Source organism: Psittacula echo (assembly GCF_963264785.1).
Source record: "Psittacula echo genome assembly, chromosome: 2".
NCBI classification, from domain to species: domain Eukaryota; kingdom Metazoa; phylum Chordata; class Aves; order Psittaciformes; family Psittacidae; genus Psittacula; species Psittacula echo.
The window spans coordinates 20,276,461-20,300,776 of record NC_137737.1 but is presented as its reverse complement, the minus strand read 5'-3'; the positions used below and the strand labels follow the sequence as shown (position 1 = coordinate 20,300,776).

The window sequence follows — 24,316 nt, the reverse complement described above, 5'->3', positions numbered from 1 at the left end:
TGGCCATTAGCACTTCAGAATATTGTGGAAACAGCCCTGTTTGTTTTGTTCAGGCAGTCACAGAGTTTGGGAAACTCATTTTAGAGACATGTTACTCCTCCATTCAACGAAATTCTTTTTTAGAGATCTTATGGCTTTAGCTGGATGACTAGCATTCAGATGAACAATGGAAACTTAGTTCAAAGCTACAAATTCTTAAAATCCTCAGCACAAGGATACTACATTCATGTAATATGATGGACCTCTGAAAAAAGTTTCTCCTAGTGTGGAAAGAATATAATTCACAGGCTTTATTCTGTTTAAGTAACCATTAAGCTCTTTTATCAGTTAAATTTCTCCAGTGAATATAATTCAGGATTGAACACCAAGATGCTTGTCACTGTACAGCACATGAGAAGTAGCATGATCTTTGTTCTAAGGCAGTGCTTCTTTACAGTTTGACAAATTGACAGCATTTTTAGTGATTTTAATGGAGCAAGATACATCCTCAGGTGTGACGGACCATAGAAAAGCTGATTCCTAAATCCATCTGTAACTGACATACTGATTTGCTCTTCCTTACTATTTGTTCTGACAGTGGAAGGTAATGGGATATTGAAGGCATACCTAAGAGGAAATACTGGTTTATTTGGGTAAATTAGCCATTAATATAAAAGACTGAAATCTGAAGGCATTGGTGTTCTGAATGGCTATTATGGTAACAAAAAAAAATTCCTTCCAGGAATACACTATGGTCAGTGTTGATGCACTAGTATATGTTCTACCAAACACTGCACTTAAGCTGCTGTATCAATTAGTGTGGGCACACTAGAACACAAAGACTGACCAGCACACCAACATTAAAACCAAGGGTTTAATTGCAATTATTTACTGTGCTGAGAGCCCATGAATTCAAATCCCAGTATCATGAAACTGAACAAAAGACCATAAACTTAAAGAAAAGGACACATTCTTTTATCAGTTTCCTTGATTTTCAGCCTTTTGGCACCTTTTCAAGTTACTCTCCTCAACTATCAGGGTGATAAACAAGAATCAGGTAATATCAGTTCTACAGTAGTTGATAGGCCAGAAAAGCATTACATATTGTGACCTTTATAATAACACACTAAACACTAGAAATATTTTTTCATTATAAACTATGCTCTACCTTTTAAAAGCAGACTCAATCCATGAACATATTGAGTAACTAAAATATATTACATTGATGTATCTAAAAAGGATGATACAGACTTTGGAGTATTGAAAGAAAACTAAATACCTAAAAATATTTCTGAAAAATGAACTGCTAGCTCTGCTTTAAAAAGAAGCTAGTATTTGTGACTGCAAAAGTGTGAAAGTTTCTACATGCGTAAGTTTCTCAATAGAACCTGTAGAAATGTGGCAGAAAGAAGCATTTCCAAAGACTGAAGAAACTTCAGTCATATGACTTAACTTTTTACTAAATTCGGTATGTGTGAAGCACAAGCAGTTAAGTATTTTGTGAACACAGTTCACTTTACACAAACTATGGAGACAACAATGAAAAGATTAAACAAGTACAACATTCAAAGATTCAATGGGGCAACTGTTTCATATACTTAAATTTTTTTTACGAGTTCCAAGCGGGATACAGGAACTATTTTTGTCAGAAATTACTTGACAAAAATTTGCATTGGACTTTATCCATAAATCATTAAAAATATGAAGAAGACCACATGCACACTCACAAAAATATTAAGCTAACTCTAAGTAATAATAACAAATATTAACTCTTAAGCATCTAAGCATTTCCTTGGAAACAGCCTAGATAGTTAATTAAAAGACTTCAATCTTTTTGAAAAAGAGTGTTGTTTTACTATCTATTACAGTATAGTAAATATAAATATAAACTTTTCTAATTGTAGCTACAATGCAATTCAGTCATGCACTATATAACATGGTAGTTTTAACTCTGTGTATCTTTTAACAGGAAAAAAGCAGAGTGAAAATTATGTATGAAACTATTACTACAGCATTTCCCAATGTGTGGACTGACTATAGGTGAAACAAATTATTTGCCACAATGCATTTTTCGTAGTAAACCCACGGCTTAGATAAAAAGACAAAGAATCAGTTCTTAAGTGCTTTTGGCACTCTTAAGTGCTCAGAAGCCTGTTACTCTCATTGTGAAACAGGAATTAGGAAAGAAAAATCTGTCTGAGAGCTTCATTTAGGACAGCTGAGAAGTGGAACAGTGACTATATTTGCTAGAAGCAGATGCAGAATATCTTGACCCAGTTATAAGTTGCTGTTCTTCCCAGAATAGTAAGGAATTGCATATGGTAAATTCTGAACATTTCAGCCTATACTCATGAGGTTCCCATCATCTTGCATGTGTTTTTTAAAAACCCTTTATCCTGCATAATCCACTTGCTTTATTTTAGGTTTTCCATCACAAAATTAGATTTCAGAATGGAGCCTGCTCAGTACTACTTTAAGTACTGTTTCTTGAACGTTACCTTTAACTTTGATGGTACGTGGCACAATAGATAAGAATCCTTTCTTGTAACCATTTCAGCAGTAGTTTAAGTCGATGTTATTCATTTTGGCCTTAGGAGAAAGCAGGAATGCTCAGATGAGCAGTTTTCTTAACTGTAAGGTATCTCCCAGCTTCAGGAGTAGTAAGCAACATTTTGGGACAGTGACTTCTTAAAAAATTGGTTAGGTCTACAAGCATATTTTTTTCATTCCCTGAGAAGCTGAGCAATCATGTGTAACAATGACATCACAGCCTTGCAAATGAAGAGGAGTCAGGAAAGCCATACAAGTCAAATTTTCAGGATGCTTCCATTACAATAACATTTATCTGCATCTACTTGAAATTACAGAAATATTTCCATGGAAATGATCACATCTAAATTATTGTGGCTTATGCTTGTCTCTTTTATGTCCAGGTGGGTAGTTTTGTGCTTGGAAACAGTTTATGTGCAGACTAGTAGCTGTCCTCCTTACAAGAGTATGTAAGAAAGGCTATTGAAAAACTTTCTAACAATATAGTGGTCTTTCCAAATTTGGTTTGGTTTTTGGAGTAAGAATCTTTAGAAAATGTATTATTGTTTTTCAACATAAACATTTTGTACTGTTTATTCACATTATTAGATAATCCATAGTCCATGAACAATTACTTATAAATTTCCGGAGATAAATTCAAATTACTTCCTTGGTGTCTACTTGAATTTTAGAATGTTAGGGTCTGAGAGGACACTTTCTAAAACATGGCTCAAAACACCATCATTTCCTTTAAAAATGCACAAGTAAGTCCTCTTAGATGCGAGGTCACCTAGCTCAGCTATTTTTTTACATTACTTTCTGTGTGCTTGCAAAAATATGAAATATTAATCATTATAATTAAGCAAAGAACATGAAAGACAAAAAAACACCCCTCTAATGCAGCTTAGTAAAATCTATAGTATTTAATATTATCTCATCTGATTCCAGTAATTTTGTTTAGCATATATTATTTTCAGTACAATAATATGTACTCTTGAATGACTAAATCATGAATGATGATATGAATTTTCACTGGCTTTATACCATATTTTTAAATTTCTACATATTAAACATCTGTGACTCAAGGGCTTCATATGATTTAAGACAGTTTTGGAAAGATTTTAAGTCATTTACATTTATGATAGACGTGAATGGGCCAACAAGTCTCTTTATAGCATCATGCAACACAAATCACAGCTTTAGGTCTTCTAAACACACTGCTTTTACAAACTGAAATTGCTGATAATACACTTTGTTAAATAACTTAAAAGGAGAGCAAGGTACACATACAAAGAGGAGTGATCTTAGTAACCATTAGTAATTTTCTGTCTCAAAAGAGCAAGCCATAGAAAAATTCTTCAGATGAACATGTGTGGGGAGAGTAGAAAGAGGGATGGGTATGGATTATTTTTCCCCACAGGTAGATACAGGAGTATGTTGCAGATAATCACTTAAAATTACTGTTGCCAGGATGTTTATAAAGAGTATAATTTTATGGCTATAATTAGTATCCAGGATTCTCTGACTTCCACTAGAAACTGGATGATCCACAAATAGAAAAATGAAACTAAAAGTTAAAGGTCACTTATTTTTATAGCTCTTATCTCTGTAGCTGTTCCTGGCCATCTTAGGAGACAAAATATCAGACACCTATGATCTTATCTAGCAAACATTGTATTACCATTACCGTGAAAGCCTATACATATTTTTGCTGAACTATTGCCTTGACCTCAACTCCTGTTGAAGACATCCTATTCAAATGGACCTGTGAGCCTGAGCTTTCCCAGTAATGTTACTTTCTGCAATTAAGGTGTTCAATAATGTTTAAAAAGAAAAAAAAAAAAAAAAAAAGAAAGAATATCAGAAATCTAGAATGAAACAGTTGCAGAACGAAAAGCACTACATTGGATAGTTACAGAATAAAAGTTATGCAGTCAGGAGGTTATTACTAGTAAAATACAATGAACTTGGAGAGAGACCCTCACAGCTTTACAAAAATGAGAAAACTTCATAAACATAATTGAAAAGTAAACTAGATCCTCTATGCTTCTTAGAAATATTAAAACTTTAGCCATCCAGACATACCTATCTACAAATGAAGGACCTAGCTACTGCTTATGCAAATTAAGGGGCATAAACTTTGAAGTAAATAGTGCAATAAAGCAGGTAGTATCACTCAGCAGCTGAAACACTAAGATAATTTTTTATGTGTTTACACTAATGTTTAAAATTTTTTCTCTCTAGCTCTTTATGATTTTAGGATTCCTAAAACAGTAAAACAATTCTAAACCTAAATTATCATAGGACAGAGGAAGCAAAATATTTATTTACAGGGGAATGTTAGAGAAGGTTTGCACACGTTATGGAGGAAAAGAAATCTAAATTTACACTCAAACATCCCATCACACAGGTTATCAAAGCATTAGCATATATAGGAAACATCAAGTGAAAAATAATTTTGCATCAAGAAGACTTAGTCATGTTCCCTCTCCAATCTCTTCCCCAAAGACATCACACAATGGGTTATTCTTATTGTTTATCTTCTGTTCATGTTTTAGAGAACTATCAAGGCTAAATTAGTTAAAACTCTTGCTAGATGTGCTCTGTTCTCATAAATAATTTAATTCAGATCAGCACTCTTACGAGCATACCAACTCAGGACAACACTTCCATATATATTTTTAGCAAGCTTAAGTGTATGCTGACTCACAAATTGGATAAGCCTAAAAGATTTTTTTTAGCTACTAGACCTATTAAACTCTTCTTCTTAAAGGAAACCCTTGGCATCTACTCTATTATGTGCCTTGAACTGATGCAGAAAACATCATCTTTCCCTTTTACTATCATATCTTTGTTCCCTTTGATAACACAGTCAAAACCGAAGACTTTGTCAAGTTCAAATACAAGTTTGTGCAAGTTATGTGAGTAACCTCACATTTCTGAGAAATCTGAATAAAATCAAAGCTGATAGACTCTTTTTCTCCAATCCATGATTACAGAGCTCTGATACCTCAATCCATGGTCTAGTGAGAGGTGTCCCTGCCCATAAGAGGGGGTGGTGGAACTAGATGATCTTGAAGTCTTTTCCAATCCAAATCATTCTATGATTCTACGGTTACAGAGCCATAATACAGTGAAGGACCCATCTCAGACTTCACTGACTTTCTGAGGCAGCAGCATCATAAAAAGAATTTTACTCAGTGCTTCTCATTGACTTTTCTCAGAACACGTAGATCATCCATGAATGATGTGCTTGTCAGAGCCACAGTGCAACAGCGCCCTGAAATTTATGATTAAATTTATGTATGCTGTCAATCTTACTAATTTCAAGATAGTTATAATGTTCTGAGGCATATTCATTCAGAATTTTAATGGACAAGGGACAACTGAGAGACAACTATAAACACACCATTTTCTTTGAATTCACTGCAGAGATTTAAATGCAGTATGAGAATGTCCTGAAAATATTCCATAAATAATTCCCCAGAGCCACAAACCTACAAACAGATAACAATTTTAAAAACAATTATTTAGGGGAAATTTGAGCCATTATTGAAACTCTGGGGGAGGAATATTGTTATGGTACAGTACAGTGTTTGTTGTTACCAGTAGCATAACTATGCAAAGAAGTCTTTTCTAGTACTTTGTACAGTTTTCTTCATATGCGTTTGGTTACAACCATAGTTTGATTTTCTGGATGATAGAACTAAAATTCTAACAAGAAAATATGAAGTAAAATTTGCAAAAAATATTGAGTTTTTTTAATTTTTCTCACATAGACACTCTCCTGATCACAGAGACTGTGACTTACTGATGTAAGAAGTCCATTATTTCCAGCAAATGATATAAACAGAAAAGTAGCACTGAGCAGTAGGCCATCTGTCTTGTTTCAGATGAATACTACAGTACATAAATCTTATGCTCAGATTTAAATAACTATATTCATAACACAAACCACTGGTGTGAGATGAAGGATACATCCATTAACAAGATACTGTAACCTCAAGTCTACTGTTTTTATAAAGATGCTCAGGTAGATCAAGTGGAATGATTTAATTTTGTATTCCTTAAAAGGGAACATGAAGTCATTTATGACTGACTAGAGTTATAATCTTGTTCTTTTTACACAGGACAAAATATGATCTCTGATGATCTGCATTTCAGAATGTAGTTTTCTTACTGCAGTGCCTGAGTACTGTTGAACGTGAATTGCTTGCATTAACATGAAAGACTTAATCAAGATTTAATTGTGAGCAAAAAAGAGGAAAATTAGACCTTTAACCTAATAACAAAACAATGTCCAAAGGAGGAAATACAAATATTTATCTGTCATAAGGTATGATTCTTCCATCAGCCCCATCACTTATTCTTACTGCCTACAGTAAAGCTGTCAGAGAAACGTAATGAATTTCTCAAGATTTTCATAATAAAAAATTCTGTTAAAGACATTTTGAGTTGTTACTTAGTGTTTAAGAAACTTCAGTTTTCTTTTGTTCTCCTACAGAAGATCATAACATTGCTTTAAATTTTTGAGTTAAGCTACGTTTTCTTCAAAAAAAAAAAAAAAAAGAAAAAAATAGAAAAGCAAAGTAGAACTGAAGTTTCGAATCTGAGGATGATTTTATTCTTTTATTCGTTTTCTGTCTGCCTTAGAACCCACCTAAGCCTTTTCATATTCAAGACAGACATACTCAACTTTGCTTATTTCTAAAAAAACATAGTTTCTCCACCTGCATATTATCAACAGATCTGAGCTATGGTTTGTCAGTGTGACAGCATTGAGTGGTATTATAATAATAAAAACTTGGGAAGAAATTTGTGTGACTCTAGTGTAGACTCTTTTCCATATTCACAAAAGAATTGAAAAAAAGATAAAATGAAAAATAGTGTAGATTTGCTACAAGGCTGCTATTACATATGATCTTGTCTTCTTATTAATTCTTTAAAGGTATAAAAATTAAATGGTTTATTCAGATAAAAAGTTTAGAGAATGGACCAGATGACAAGCTTAAAACAACCTCTTAAATGATATCCGAGTTGTCTGTATAGCATATTGATATTGTACATTTGCATTACTGTAGTATGAGTTTTGGTCTTATGTCATTAGTTCTAAAATCTAGTGATTTTCAACTTGTGGTCCATGAGTCTTCTAAGTGTTTGTGAAAGGTAAGAGGAAAAAAAAGCACATTACAAACAACAGTATAGTAATTCCAGGGCACATCCCTACATAGGGAAGTTTTTAGGTATCTTCATGGTGAAATAATGGTTTTCCTTGAGGTTAAAGGTCCCTTCTGAGTAATAGCAGGACTTCCTGAATCAATTTACAGTAAAAAAAGAAAAAAGAAAAAAACAAACCCAAAACAAAAAAAACCCAAAAAACAAAAGGTGATCTAAATTTCAGATAAAATCTAAAAATAAACAGCTAAAAATTCCCTTTAAAATCATGAAAGTGATTATTTTTTCCTATATTATACATTCAGTGAAATCCTTAAATGTCAAAAAAAAACCAGATCCCAAATAAATCCCAAACATAACTTACCAATGATAAAAAGAATTTCCACTGCAATGTCACTGACAGTTGTGCTTCGAGTTGTAGACAGCTCATCATGACCAATAAAGCAAACATTGTAAGGTACAGTCACAGCAACATAAAACGTTGCCAGTAAAATAAGCCAGTCCCAGCCAGCTTTAAAAGTGCTAAAATGCAATAGTATGAATTTGGATTTTTTTGCATCTGAAACTTTGTATTCTGGAAATACTGGTTTATCTACAAAAACATTCTGAAAAAGAAAGAAAAAGATGAAATGAGACAAAGCATTAGTTTGATCATACAGATGCAATTCTTCCAATGCAGCCATTAGTTTGTTGTTTGGTTGTTTTGGGGTTTTTTTAAGCATAATGAAAGATGCCACACTCTTTTACAGGCAAGAACTAATGTTAATTTTTTTCTAATGTAGTCCTCACACTTATTTAGACAGATGGCTGTATAGATGGAATAACTTTTGTGAATGTTGGGACAGGAGGAGGATTAATAAAGAACAGATTAAAGAGAATGAGGAGGGGTTGAATCTGGGAAACTATTTCTTTCTCTGTTGGGTGAATTCTGACTGAAGAGCAACATTTTTTCTACTGGACAGATAGGTTAAAGTTTTGTATACATAATGACATAGTACTGCAAATAGGAATAAACACAGAAAGGAATAGATGGTGCTGAAGACAAAACATCTTTCCTATATATTTTTTAGAGCTGTGAGAGGTTTTTTTCTCTAAGTGTATCCTGATCCTTCGGACAGAACAGTTGTTAGTACTTGCAGCACCTCTCTTAGTTTAGTTTCACATAAGGGAATCCAGTTCATGTTATGAATTGTTATGAAACACAGAATAATTGGTAAGAATAACTTTTTTTTTTTTTGCACTCCAGATCTAAACCAAAATACTAATGTAGACAGATTGTAATATAGCTCCAGAGCTGACTACCTTTACCATTAGACTATACCTCGCTTGGTCATATATCTTGAATCTTTGTCATATAACCAGGAAAGGTCTCTGCAACAAACTTCAGTCTTAAGCATTAGTTTTATAAATTCTTAGCTTTCATCTTTCAGAGTCAAAAAAACCCCACACAAGCCACCTACCCTCCTGAAAAGCAGCATGTGGGACATGAGCTGTCTTGTATTATTTGCTAATAAAATTCTTGCTTGCTGTCATTGGGCTCATGGTTAATGCTATTCCAGTAATGAAGACGCTCACAAGACAATACTGTGTATTCAGCTAGCTAAGATTACTTCTGATCTTAAAGTTATTCACTATGAATATAGAAAGAAAACTGCATGACCACAACTTAATTACATTTGCCTTGCCTGACACAGCTTTTCTTTTTGTGTGCTTTTTGTGAAATACTGTTGTCCTTTCCTTCTCCTTGTCCTTCGCTCTCATTTGTGAAACTTAGGGGCTGATTTCCCACTATTAGCATCAGCCTATTTTTCATAACAGAGAAGAAAATGTTCCTTTTATGACTTCTAATTCATAGCTCTCAAAATCTGTGCCCTAAATGTAGTAAATTAGTTTGACAACAAATGTTTTTGACTAGTATAATATCATCTGCATTAGGATTTTGACAGTACATTAAAGTCACCAAAAGCTATTTAAAAGTTATTTTCCTAAAAAAAAATTACTGTGCTATGAAAATATCATTGGAAGACTTACTGATATTTTTCAGACTTTTTTTCTCTTTCAATTTTTACATTTTTAACATTTAGCATTTTAAAACATTTTTAGCTTTTTAACCTTTTTTAATCATTTAACATTTTTTAACATTTAACATTTACATTCAATGGAAGTGAATGTATGCCCTTTGAGGTATATACCAGCTGTGTATTTTCATGTCCTTAATCTATACCAATGTTTTCTGCTTTTAATTTCTAACATAATAATATCTAGGAGGATGCATCTGCACTGCTGCTTACTTTTGTTAACCAATGAAAGGAACATGCCCAGTGGCAGATCATCTTTTCAGGGTGTTCATTATCTATATACTTTGGTTATTTTTTCCAGTCTGTCTTCCATCCTCCCCCTAACCATAAAAAAAAGAAAACAAAACCCAAAACATTTTTTTCTTGTGGTTCTGCCAAAGATTTTATTTTTTTGATGATAATGATCAGTCTCTCAGATATTATTCTAACAAATTTTTACATGTACATACTGATTTCATAGGTATCTCTAGCTTTCCTCTGCCTTAGCCTTTCTCCTCATACATAGTTCCATAGAGTAGGACAGTTATTCTTTCTCCTCAGCATATTTCTTTAGAAGTTGTTCTGCTGTCATATTTTGGGGTTTGTCTATTGTTTGATTTGTTTTTTGCAAAACTCATGCTGTATTATGAACTTACTTATTAGTTATAATTAGTAGGAAAACACAAAAGTAATGTAAAGAAAGAAACATTACTACTTCAATTAGGAAATGAAAAAATTAATTTATTCTGCACAAAGTTGGAGACATTCAACTGAAAAGTTATCTAAATCAAGTGTGACTTTCTGGAGCTTACACAGTATAGGGATTTTCAGCTAGAGCAATACCTTGAGGCTTTTTTTTTGTTTTGGTTTGGTTTTTTTTTGTGTGTTTTTTTTTTTTTTTTAATTGTAATTATTGAAATTAAATAACCGGAACAGTGCATAATTGGAACCTAAAACTAACTTCTGAGAAATTTTGCACTGTGGCTTTTCTGGGGATAAATAAATGTCCATTTAAACTGTGGCTAAATGCTATATACCTTTTATATATATTTATATATCTTCTTGCTATATGAAGTGTAACAAATATCACAGCAGGCAGAACTGCACTTAAATGACCTGCACTTTACTCCTTTTCTTACCGTAAAATTATGACTAAGACATTTCTCAGGTACTCACTGACATTTTACAGCTTTTTTTTTTTTTTTTTAAGACAGTACAAAGAGTACACTTTCAATACAGAGAAGAATTACACTTACGTTATTAATTTTTAATTTGTTCTTCTCTCTTCTTTGTAGATGTCCAGATATATGATAAAGGACAGCCCTACTTCGTCTGCGTGCTGACTCAAAATGTGACCCTGCTCTTCCTCTTCCTTTCCATTTTTCTACAGAACAGAAGTGAGAGTCCAGTAAACATCAGGAAATGGCAATTATAACTTTGGGAGCTGTATTGACACTTTAGACTTGGCTATAGATATGGCTAGATGTAAAGATTATACATGCCTTTTCTTAGTTTTACTCAATCTTTTGCAGTTAAAAAACCAAAATCCCTCTCCTGAAGGGCTAATAAAAGTCACTGTGAAGTTTTGTCAAATGCTTTCATGCAACTCAGAAGCAACTAATTACAACATATGATTTCATAGGTGAGAAAAATGTGCTCCTTACTCTTTCAGAAAATTAAATAGTGATTACAGACCAGAGACAACCATGGCTAAGAGTAACTGCTTAAAATGTCCTTAAGGTGTTTCTACCCTCTCTTTTGTTTCAGGGAAAGAAAAAATTCTCTTGTGATGCGCTTTTTAAAAACAAATAATCTGACTTATACTAGGCTTCCACTATGTCAGCATAGACTAATTTGCAAACTTGCCTGCTAATAATATCCAGTTCTTGTATTCATGCTTTTGAATTTTTTCCCACCACATGGTCACTGGCATAATCATTTGATGCATTCCTTGGTGACATGAAATCCATTAAGGAGTAAAGACTGAACACTGTTTTGGAAAGGTTTGTGTTTTTTCCCTCCATTCTGATGTCTGTAATTATCAATCATGAGATCAAATTTTGTTCCTGCTTATACAACAGTAAATTCAAAGAAAGTCCAGTAACTCTGGTGGAATTACAGTGAATTGATGCCAGAGTAAATGAAAATAGACATTTTTTGATGTGTCAGGATTAAGAAAAAAGGAATTATGGGAATAAAGGAATAAACAGAAAGAAGGAATGCATAAAATTAAGGGGGGGGGGGAGGGAAACCCCAAAAAAACCCAAAACCAATTAGCAGAGCCAGAAATTTACAAGCAAAATAGCTTGTTAACATCTTGGAACCTGCTTTTTCTAGGTTCTTTTCTAGGCAAGAAAGATTTGACTTATAGAGGACTAATGTCTTTTTGGTTCAACAAGACAAAGCTGTACATAACAAAAAGCATAGAAACTTTCCAAATTTCTCAGTGAAGAATGTTTCCTGTAATTCATGCAAGAGCTCTCTCTAGCTGAAGATTTTTTACAAAACACTGCAAAACCAAATAGCTACTCAATACCTGGAGGAGGCATTTGAAGAAGTCTTAAAGTTCCCCATTTCCAACTTTGTTGTCTGCAGATAGTTGAAAGAGCTATAACACATACAGATGCCAGCTACAATGAAGAAAGGTAAACCCAAAGAATTTCAGAAAAGAATTCAACTAAGTGAATGTGGTTTTGCTTTGTTTGTTGTTTTGTTGGGTTTTTTAAATTTTTATCTCTCAAACATCAAACCATTTAAAACTCAATTTTAAAAGTGCTCTTAAATTCTGGGTGACAGTAAAGTTCTTATCTGTTTCTCTGAGCAAAAATTAATTTCAGTCTGTTGAATCAGGTCTCTACTGTAGCACTGGGCAGCTGTAGTTGTCTGGCTTTTTAATATGACTTTGAAATTCTGCCGTGGTTTAAGCCCAGCTGGTAACTCAGAACCATGCAGCCACTCGCTCACTCCCCTTTTTTATCCCCCACTCAGCTCCCAGAGGGGTGGGGAGGAGAATCGAAAGAATGTAAACTCCATGGGTTGAGATAAGAACAGTCCAGTAACTAAGGTATAACACAAAACTGTTAGTGCTACCACCAATGGTAACAACGATAAGGGAAATAACAAGGGGAGAGAATATAAAACTTAAATGGGAAAAGGAAAAGAAAAGAATAAACACAAGTGATGCACAGTACAATTGCTCACCACCCACCGACCGATACCCAGCCCGACCCGAGCAGTGATCTGGGCCTTCCAGGTGACTCCCCCCACTTTATATACTGGGCATGACGAGCTGTAGTATGGAATATCCCTTTGGCTAGTTTGGGTCAGGTGTCCTGCTTCTGCTTCCTCCTAGCTTTTCTTGCCCCTCCTCACTAGCAGAGAATGAGAGACTGAAAAGTCCTTGATTGGAGCAATCATTACTTAGCAACAACTAAAATACTGGTGTGTTATCAGCATTGTTCTCAGTCTAAAGTCAAAACTCAGCACTGCTCCAGCTACTAGGAAGGAGAAAAATAACAGTTACAGCGGAACCCAGGACAAATTCTCTTTAAAACTATTTACAGGCCTCTCTTCCCTTTTGCAGCCTGAACTGCCATGTTGAATGAGGCCATTCTATTTACTGCCTCACAAAGTAGTCAAAAAAATGTGCTTCATGTCTATGAGGCAGGCTGAGAAAGTGGGCAAATACCTTTCACAAGTTTCTTGCCAGCAATATTTTTGGGACTCTTTAGATAATTTCCAGAATAATGCTCTCCCCTCCTTCCCCCTTCCCACCCCAGAATAGCTCTTCAGAAGGACACTTTGCAATTTAGACTTGACTCTTCTTTCATCAGAAAAGTGGTAAAGTATTCTTTAACTCTTCCTGCTGTCCTTCTGTGTTGTTTTTTTTCTTTCAAATGAGATTAGGTATAGCACAACAAACATCACACATGATAATCTCAGAAGTCTTTCTTAAGAATAAAAACTTTTAATGACAACCCTTTGCTGATCTTAACATTAGTCTTATAACAGTTTAGGACCTCTTGCAATCTTATAATGGAAGGTTGCAGCAAAAAAGCCCAATGAAATGGAAACACCTTTGTAACTGCTGACTTTTCTGTTTGTGTTTTCAGAAGAACATGAGACATCAATCTTCTGCTTAGGGTTAATAGAAAGTGGAGGCATAAATCCTTTCTTATGCCTTTGGAAAAAAAAATCTACTCCTTAGGTATAAATCAGAAAAATAAAACCCAACAACTTCTGATAAGCTCTACAAGGTATATGCTGCTGTAGCAATGAAAAAGAACTGTAAACTCAGATTTACTGATCAAATTAAAACAAAACTTATGTCTGCTCTCCTTCAAAACACATCAGAGTAGTCAGAGCATAGCAGAGTATCACATATTGTCCAGAATATTGTATGATTTATAATATTCTTATTCCCCAGATGAAGCATTTTTCATTTCTAGTATTTAAGTGTAGCATAAAGTGTTTACTCATCAAATGGGAGATATTCTTTCAGCCATAAAGTTCAGGTGGTAACAGATAATAGATATCATATGCTGTTCCTGAGGCTATGGTCAAGGGAGCTTGTTGCAGCCTGCCAGCTCTTCGGATCTTCCTTCTTAGAACAGCTGAGAGGGTGACATGAACCGGCTCATGCCCCAAGAACACTTCCACAGACATGAGCAGGATACACCTGAATACCAGCCTGCTCTTGTTCTAAGTCTCCAGCCTTGTGCTTGTCTATAATTGCACAGGAATAGGAGCTTTCTTGGAAAGTAAATCCATCGCATACAAGTAGATCCACCAAGATCTTTATGGATAGTGGATGCAAGCTGTCTACACTGAGTAACTCTGACATGACCCAGAAGCATTATGCACACTCCATAGCAGTCAAGATGTGGCATGAGAGACACCATGAAATGTATCTCTTTCCAAATACTGCAAGAAGCTAACCTGCTCTGGCCAAAAAGGTTGCACATTATTGCCAAAAAATATCTCAGCCTTGGTATTTTTCCTCATTTTTCCCAGCACTGAAAGAACTGCCTTCACTTTTTCCTCAGTTTATGTACTATCGTAGCAGAATATGCATTAATTAAAACCACTACCTAGATTTCCCTCTGGTGTGATTAAATGCCCAACATGTGTTTGTATAGAATCATCTCCCAGTCTGATCATGTATCATTACCACAGAAAATTTTCTACACAAGTGTGCATGGATGCAAAAGAGAAAATTATTATCTAGCATTTCATTTACATTACACAGGAAAAACAAAGAGATTTATCTGGTTTTATTCAAACAATTATATAGTTAGACAGCTAATAAAAGCAACCAGCACCTCTCAAATTCAATCCAGAGCACAATAGACTGACAATATGTGAATGAGCTATAGAGGGGCAAGGCAAAGTAGTGTGAGAGTTTAATCCTGGAACACATGCACACCTGAGCAACTTTATTCACAGAAGGTAGTTATACCAAAATCCAATGTGACAGAGTTATCCTAAAAGCTGTGAGTCTGCAGACTTGGACCTCTTATCAGTGTTTCTGCAATTTTTTTCAGTCCTTTGAGTACATTGAAAATGTAAAATTCACCACTAGAGACAAGACCATAACCATTCACTGCTTTCTTGCATCTTGACAACCACAATAGCTCCACACTTAAGGTTATATTCCAGCCCTGGCTACTTGATTGCTACTGCTGTCCTGTTTGCTTACAATGTGTGGCTGCTAGGCATAGGGCATGACTGATTCAGATACATTGACTATCCTCTTCAAACAGTAGAAATATGACCATTTCAAATCATGATGTGCAGCAAACCTGACTGTCCACATGGGCAAAAACAGGAAAGGCAGTACAGACACGGCTATCTTTAAACACTTTGCAAGGAAGAGCTCTGAAGAAAAGATGGCTCTGGATTCACATGGGTAGTCATGTAGTAGTGCCTGCTATCTGAAAAATTTATATAAAAAAAAAAAGTGCCAGTCATAGTAGTGCCTGCTATCTGAAAAATTTATATTGTTTAGGTTTATTTAATAGTGTAGTGCATACTTTTATAAATAGGTGACCTTCCCTACTGCTGTATTCTGAAACCAGGCAAAGAAATAAACCTTCTTATTACCTTTCTGTGTATTTCTTTAGGGTGTCATAACCCAGACACTTGGCCCAATCGCACAGTGAGATGTTACCAGGTGTTACCTGGGATACTTTATAAGTACTGAACTGTTCCTTTATGATCCTGGGTTCCATGAACCATTTAATCACACACACACAGAGAATCCCGAGGGTTGGAAGGGACCTCAAAAGATCATCTAGTCCAACCCCCCTGCAAGAGCAGGGTAACCTAGAATACATCACACAGGAACTTGTCCAGCTGGGCCTTGAATATCTCAAACATAGGAGACTCCACAACCCCCCTGGGCAACCTGTTCTAGTGCTCTGTCACTCTCACAGTAAAGAAGTTTTTCCTGATGTTCACATGGAACCTCTTATGCTCCAGTTTACACCCATTACCCCTTGTCCTATCACTGGACATCACTGAGAAAAGCCTAGCTCCATCATCCTGACACTCATCCTTTACATGTTTGTAAACATTGATGAGGTCACCCCTCAGTCTCCTCTTCTCCAAGCTAAAGAGACCCAGCTCCCTCAGCCTTTCCTCATAAGGGAGATGTTCCACTCCCTTAATCATCTTTGTGGCTCTGCGCTCGACTCTTTCAAGCAATTCCCTGTCATTTATCAGTCTTACAACTCTATCTGTAAAAGGCTTCCTGTAAAAAGTGCAATTAAGATTTTTTTGTCCTCTTAATACAAGTCTTGAGAAGCCCTCATCACTTGCACCATAAGGTAAGGAAAACCACAGGAGAAAGTGTGATTGTTGCATAGATACCTGTGAATAGCCCACATGCTATAAAATAAATACAATGAAGTCTACAGAAAACACAATGGTACTTATTCATAGCAAATAACATTAAGGCAAAATACATTTCATAGACAGTTCTCAAAAAAAAAAACCAAACAAAACACAAAGCCCACAAAAAAACCCCAAGAAGGTAATTCCAAAGGAGACAATTAGGAAAAAGCAATACAAATGGATTCTGAATGAACAGAAAAAACATTCAAAATCAGAATGCTTGTATGAAGTTTTGTAGGATTTTTAAAACTTTCAGCTGAGTTTCAGATATTATTCTCCAGGGGACAGCACACTAGCAGTTGTCAATAAAAGGAAAACTGATAAAAGCCCCCTTTTGTATTAATGACAGAGTAAAAGCACAACCATGAGCAATAGGCTGCAGGAGTTCTGTTGGTTGCAGACACATTCTTTCCCTCAACAACAACCAAATATTCACAGAACTGCTAGCTGTATGGTGGATCCAGGCTAGCTTGCAACCATTTTATTTTTCTGTTAACAGATTAACTGATTCAGTAAGAAGAGGTACTTAACGCACGTATAGTTGAAAGCCTGTAAATATTATTACAGAATATTTTTTAAAGGGACCAGTTTTACACAGAATCAGTTGTATGATTTTAATAATTTTTGTATTGTGCCCAGAGAAAATTCAGCTTTAAACACGCAGAGAAAAGAAGCAGCAGTATACATTAATACAGTTCCATAGATCAGAATCATAGAACCATTGAATCATCTAGGTTTGAAAAGACCTTTAAGATTATGAAGTCCAACCATTACCCCAGGGCTCCCAAGTCCACCAGTAAACAGGTCACTAAGGGCCTCATATACATGTTACTTCCAGGGACAGTAAAAACCTTTAAACAGTGATATGCTTATGAGATATGAAATCCTTAAGCACCTTTCGGGCTGCTAGTTCTTCCATCATTAAGAAAAAAAAGAATAGGGAGAAAAAAAAAAAAGCCTGGCATAGGTTGTATTTCCCACAGTGAATGCTAGCTCACGGCAAAGTGATATGCTTATTTATCATTATGAACAAAAACATAACTGTAATAATACAGAGAATATTTAAAATATTTTTTAAAAACCCTAGAGTTTAAATATTTCAAATTCCTTAAGTCATTAAGAAACTTTTGATTGACTTCAGCAAGTGCTGATGTCTGTCTTCATGTGTAAGGATGTAGTATGTAAAGACATAGTCTTACTGAACCTAAAGGTATGTTTTCTTTTTGTTTTTTTCCCCTTTAATTTTACTAATTCAATCACATAGTTTATTTACTGATAGTCTGTCCTCCAGAATATTTGAGGAAGGTTAATATGATATGATCATAATTCCAAAATCATTGATTTTTTCACAATTAAGAAAAATAATTGTACAGATGTCCATGTTAGTCACTTATTTAAGTGAAAATAGGAATATATACACCTGAATAATTTCTATCTTGCAATAGAAGCAAGCCTTTTGAAAATGAGGACTTGTTTTCTTAATATATTATCTACAATTCAGAACCAGACCAGCCACCTATAAAAATGTCTTGTGGTCAGTGGAACGAACTTGTTCAAAGTTAAAACAGGGAGGGAAAATAAATTTTTTTAAATTTAGCTTAGAGAGCTAAGACATGGATAAGTTCAAAAACCTATAATGTCTGTGTAAATGTTTCATGTGGTCTAAGAAAAACCCAAATCTAAACTCTGATTATTTCTCAAGGAATGAGATTTTCAGACTACGAAAGTAACTGGTCATAAACCAAAACCACTTTACAAGGTAGGATGGATGGTCATAAAACCATCTTTGCTACAGATAAACAATTCTCACCTGTAATAGGTCTGACTTGCTGAGTCTTTATAGAACTTTAGAGTTGCTTGAAGGAGCTATAGTATGAACTACATTCAATGCAACTGCAGTTACAGGTGAATTCTGGAAATGGTCCAAGTCCTGTTATTTGTGTTTCTGAACACAAAGTACATATACAATATGCATTCTCATCTTCATGTTCTCTTAATTAATAAAAATATAATACACCAGGCTGTGTCTAGGCCTATGAAAGTCTCTAAAGACATTTCTTCCTTTTTGAATTTTTTCCATAGAAACATGTATGTACAAAGGTTTGTCAGTCCTCCACCTCCTCAAAAAACCCTCCCTCTAACCCCTCAGAAAAATCTCCAAAACCCACCTGCCACATACACAACTCTTCTAGCTAGCAAACTCTAAAAGGATAATCTGAATATATTTTCCATTGAGTCTTCCATCAACCTAGTCCAACAAACAGAAAAACACCAGAATGAAAAAAAAGAAACAAACCCAAAACCACAAAATAACCCAAACAAACAACTTTTCCCTTCTCCTATTTTAATAACTTGGTTTCTAAGGAAAATCTAGAGGTGATTTCATGAATTTATGCATGAACTGGTGAGTCAATGAACTATTTGGTTGCTAACGCATATATTCTTTCACCTTTCCAGGATATCCCAGAATACAGTCTGTTCCTTTGCATTTGCTCAAGAATTTGCTTTTCTTTTTCTCATTTTCACTCAATACATACCACAAAAGACACTTTTTTTCCTCACCTCCAGAACATACCCTGTGCCTCTCTCAGATTTGTTGGAGTGGAACTGCCACTTACATTTAACTCTTGATAAAAAGCTAAAGCACTGGCCATAAAGACTGATACATCTCTACAGGTTCAAGGCTCAAATACAACTTATTTGCTTGCATAAGAAAGTGGAAGGAGGAGAAGCAGATATGCTTATGTATATCTGCAGGAAGACAGTAGAAAGCAAGCTCTATTTTTGTCTCCCAAGAGTTCATTTACACACTCCTGCACGGACCAGGAGGAAAGCATTTTCTCTTAAGGTGGAAGAGATGCAGACCCATCTACTCTAATGGTCAGTCAGAAGTCAAGTCATCCCGGAGAAGACATAACTAAATCATTGTAGGATAAAGGCTTCCCCAATATGTTAGTCCTTTGGGCAGTAGGAAAGTCAGGGTAAAACTGTGCTTCTATCTGACCTCCTCCATTGACAGAATTGTATGTCTTTGTCAGGATGCATTGCTCCCTAGACTGGAGGAGGTGATCCTTGAATATTAATCAGCTTTCTTTGGTCTTTTTCCCTCCAGAGCTTTATCCTATGGTATTCCACCAACCAGATCCCTGAAGAGGCCAAAATCCACTCTCCTGAAGGATCTTGAAACACTACCATTTCATGATCACTGCCCTCCAGCTTCACATTCCCCATAAGCTCTGCTGTAGTTTGAGCAATCATCAAGTAGCTGAGAGAGTAATTAAGCAGAATAAATCAAAGTGAACATTGCAGAATTTCTTAGAAGTGCAGCCCATCCCTGCCCCCAACAGACATTTTTTATGTAAAAATCTGGAATGCAAAATGTTTAGCACATCGTATATCACCCCTGGCACATTAAAAACAACAACCTCTCCCTCCAACAAATGATGCATAATCAAAATAAATCTCTTTTCTTAGAAATTTGTATAGAGCTAAGGATTAATAAGCCAGAAAAAGCTAGCTAGTTAAACTGCAACACTGCAGCTTAGTTTAATCTGTACTGGCAAAGGGTGTAGTACAACTTTTAGTTCAAGTTATTACTAAGATAAAAGCATTTTTGCCAACAGGCAGGCCAATCTGGAAGGAGGCCTTCAAACTAGGAGCAATATGGGGATGACCAACAAACAAATGAAGAAGTGGTGAGCTGGACTGACAACTGGCTGAATTGATGGTCTTTAGAGGGTTGTGATCTGCAGCATGAAGTCGAGCTGGATGACACTCAGTAGCATTATGACTGGGGCAGTGATGCTACGGCAAATACTATTTAACTTCATTAATGACTTAGAAAATGGAGAGTGCACTCTCGGCAAGTTTGCAGATGATACAATTTGAGAGTGAGGAGTTGTTGATCCTTAAGATGCAAGATGGTTCAGAGGGACCTGGACAGGCTGGAGAAATGAGCCAACAGCAACCTCATGTAGTTCAACAAAGTCCTGCACCAGAGAAGAATAAAACCATGCACTAGGCCAGGTGGGGGGCAACAGCAGGCAAGCAGATTGCCGGGAAAGGACCCAAAGGTCCTGGTAAATGCCAAGTTTAACATGTGCCAGTAATGTACCTTGTGGCAAAGAAGGCCAACAGCATTGAAATCTGCATTGGGAAGAGGACTGCCTGCAGGTTAAAGGAGATGATTCCTCCTCCTCTACAACAGTGGTAAAACACATCTGCAGCACTGGGTGTAGATCTGGGCTCCTCAGTACAGGAGAGACATGGACATACTAGAGCAAATTCAGTAAATGGCCACAAGGATGATCAGGTGTTTGAAGCATAGGAAGAGAGGCTGAGAGAACTGAGACTGTTCAGCCTGGAGCAGAGAAGCCTTGGGGTAGAACTTACCAGTGTGTATGAATACCTAATGAAGGAAGTAAAGACTACAAAGCCAGAGTCTTCTCAGTGGTGCCCAGTGAAAGTACAAGAGGCAATGGGCACAAAAATAAATATGTGAAATTCTGTTTAAATATATGAAAAAGATTTTTTTTCTTTGTGAGCAGTCAAACGCTGTAACAGGCTGCCCAGAGAAGTTGTGAACTCTCCATCCTTCATGATATTCAGCACATATCTGGACATGGTCCTGTTCTAGCTGACCCTGTTTTGAATGTTGAGCACTGGAGAAGACAATCTCCAGAGATGTCTTCCCACATCAACTCTTGTGTGATTATGTGGTTTTTATATATTGCACACATTTTTACAGTAATACTGGAATAAAGCTGAGAAAATTTGTCCTGATAATTGTTTTCAAAGGGATAAAATTTTTTTCAAATTAAAAAACCACTAATGGATTAACAACAAAGGCTGAAGGAAACTTGTTGGAATGAGTCACATTCAGTAAGGGAATTTTAGCAGTGGTTATAACAGTAGAACTGTATTATATATACACTGTACGGATCTATATAACCAAAATTATTTCATATTTGCAGACAGATTAGAGATCTAAAAGGAGTTGCAGACTAATTTAATTTCTTATTTCCCTACTTGGATTCTTGTAATTTCATTAAGCTCCAGCATGTGTCCAAGTGTATTACGGAAAGTTCATATTCAGAAATTAAAAAGCACTGAAGCAGCCATACCATACTGGAGTCCAGATTTGGAGTCTGGTATTTTCAGTTCAATCACTTTTCCCCTGGAAGCACAATGGAACTCTTAACCAGTTTACCAAAATTTTATGTCAGGATGCTAAAATAAATCTCCTATAAAATTGTATAAGAGAAAGTTTCTGAAGGAGAAAACCCAAACTTTTCCTGCATATTGGAAAGGCCATCAATTTGATTGAAGAGCCCAAGTTTAGGAAGAAAAGCTGTTGAGTTCCTTTTCCCAACAGTAGGTAATTATAGGTATTATTAAACAGATGGAAAGCAATGTCCATTTCTACAATAAACTTATACAGGTAGGGAAATGTAGATTGTTGAAAACAAATTAGAAATATTGAAAAACTGAGTCCTCTACGAACACTGCAATTAGGAGGGAGGTGGGGTGGGGGAAAAGGATAGTAAATTAACTGAAAAAATCTAAACCAAACCAAAAAAGCCATATAAGTGCCATCAACTGTCACAGCATTCTTAAAGACTGCCAAATATCTTAGGCATGTGTTTTTCTTAAAGACTGCCAAATATCTTAAGCATGTGTTTTTGTCTTATATGAAAGCCTTAAAACAAAGTCTGCTCTTCCCATTGGTTGATAGGGCTGATTTCACTGGAAACTTTTATAACAGAAGAAGAGCAGAAAAAAGTTCCTTTAAATTTGTATTTAGAATGATACATTCAAAAGAAAGGGTCACAGATGACACCTGACATTTGGGCTGGGTAAAGGGAAATCAGGCAAAAACGTGGACTTTTGCAAGGCACCAGGCACAAAGGAGCAACTGAAGTTGTATGAACAGATCAGATAAAATAGATGAGAAAATGTCCAAAGAAAATCAAAGAAAGTATCAACTCCTAAGGTCTGTAAAAGTAGAAAGACAATCCACAAGAAAAGAGAGGCCATAAAACCAGAAGATAAAGCTCAGGAAGATGTCACTGTAAAAGTAGAAGGAGAACAAGATTTTAAAGAAGAAACAGATGGTATCAAAGTGGAAAAGATATGAGGAAGAATGAGTCTGGAGAAGACTTCTGGAGGGACCAGAAGTCAGTGTATTACCACAGAGTGCTGGTGGAGTGCCAAGGGGTCCAAGGGTTTAGGAGAGAAGAAACATTAAGGAATTTTGATAGATAAGCTGTCTAAGGAGTTTGGAAATTAAAAGGAGATGGAATTTGAGTTAATGTTTCATACAAATTATAAAAGTCTCTTCTGGGCAGAACAGAGAAGAGATGGAGTGAAACAAAAAAAAATAATAAAACAGCTTTGCATGGGCAAAAGAGTTTTATACTGACCACGTTTGTATCCAAGTTCTCCTTCCCACACACAGTCTAACAAAAATAGATATGCCAAAAAGGCAGTAGAAAACTGCTTATAATGACAATTATATTATAGCAACAGCTGGCAAGTTTCCAAGTTACCTGACTTTTTTAAAGGACAAATTCAGTAATCTTTGAAAAAGTAAAATTATATTTTTAGCAATATTAACTGTGAAAATATCTGGGAATGTGTATCAATCACTGCAAAGGATGTTAACCACCGAACATTAAAAGAGATCTTTAATACCTTTAAACATAACGTAAACTCATTTTTCTCTTAAGAAGTGCATCCTACATGCCTGATGGAAGTTGTAATCTAAGACTAACCATTACTTTTAGAAGCTAAACACTCTGAGATTTCAGATACTGAATCAAGTTGTATAGATTGTAATAGGAATTCTTTTCTGACAATGATGAGATGATGTTTGCCACTGTAACACTAGTGAATCACTCTTGCATAGAAGAATTTGAATGTTACTTGAAAAGCTAACATAATAATTTATTTATATATATAGTATATATAAGTAAGCCATGTTGATTTACATAAAATTAAAATGCTGGAATTATTTGTAAATATTTTGAATAAATGGTTAAATCCTGGTTTTTTATCTTGTTATATTATATAAAACAGTGTATTTGGCAGAGCCCCACAGTGATACTTTCTGTTGCTGTGATGCAAACAAGTATCACAATAGCATAAAATGATTCCCATTTTAAAATTAGTATAAAGAGAAAGAAAAACCAAGTTTTAGGATTGTGCTCTATTCAGGATAAATATAAATTTTTAAATGTGCAACAGCAAATAAGAGTTAAAATCTGCTTAGGTTTACGATTTAACACAAACATCAAACGCTAAAGATATTTTTAATCCATCCTAAAATAAGCATACAGCTATAAAATGTTTATCACATAAACAATAGCTGTCATTTTACAAGTAGTCAGTGATACGCCTATATCAAGTTATCACTGGCATACCAAATGTGATTTCTCACTGAGGGTATCCTGAAAATCTGTATCTCTCATAAGGAAAATCATTAACCTTTAAAGCACAGATGTTCTGGCAATCTCTCTTCTACATGACCCCATGTATCATGTTTTAATAAAGTACCTCTCTAAAACATCCATAACAGTAAGGTTTTCTTTAGGAGAAACTAGATAAAATATTTTTTATATTTTAAATAGGTTACTTTGAGGTGAAGCAATTGGTTGAAATTGTAAGTAAGCAAAAGCTGCAAA

General features: G+C 35.3%; 1 protein-coding gene across 1 annotated transcript in view; it reads right to left on the bottom strand.

The window, feature by feature from the left end:
• The window catches only part of KCNH8 (potassium voltage-gated channel subfamily H member 8), a gene marked incomplete at both ends in the record, with an annotated part of 183,384 nt that overhangs the window by 82,880 nt on the left and 76,188 nt on the right, over positions 1-24,316 (bottom strand). The window contains 2 exons of the mRNA XM_080610383.1: positions 8,048-8,288; positions 10,997-11,124. Of these exons, the coding sequence (XP_080466509.1) occupies positions 8,048-8,288; positions 10,997-11,124 (369 nt within the window). The remainder of the gene's footprint in view (positions 1-8,047; positions 8,289-10,996; positions 11,125-24,316) is intronic.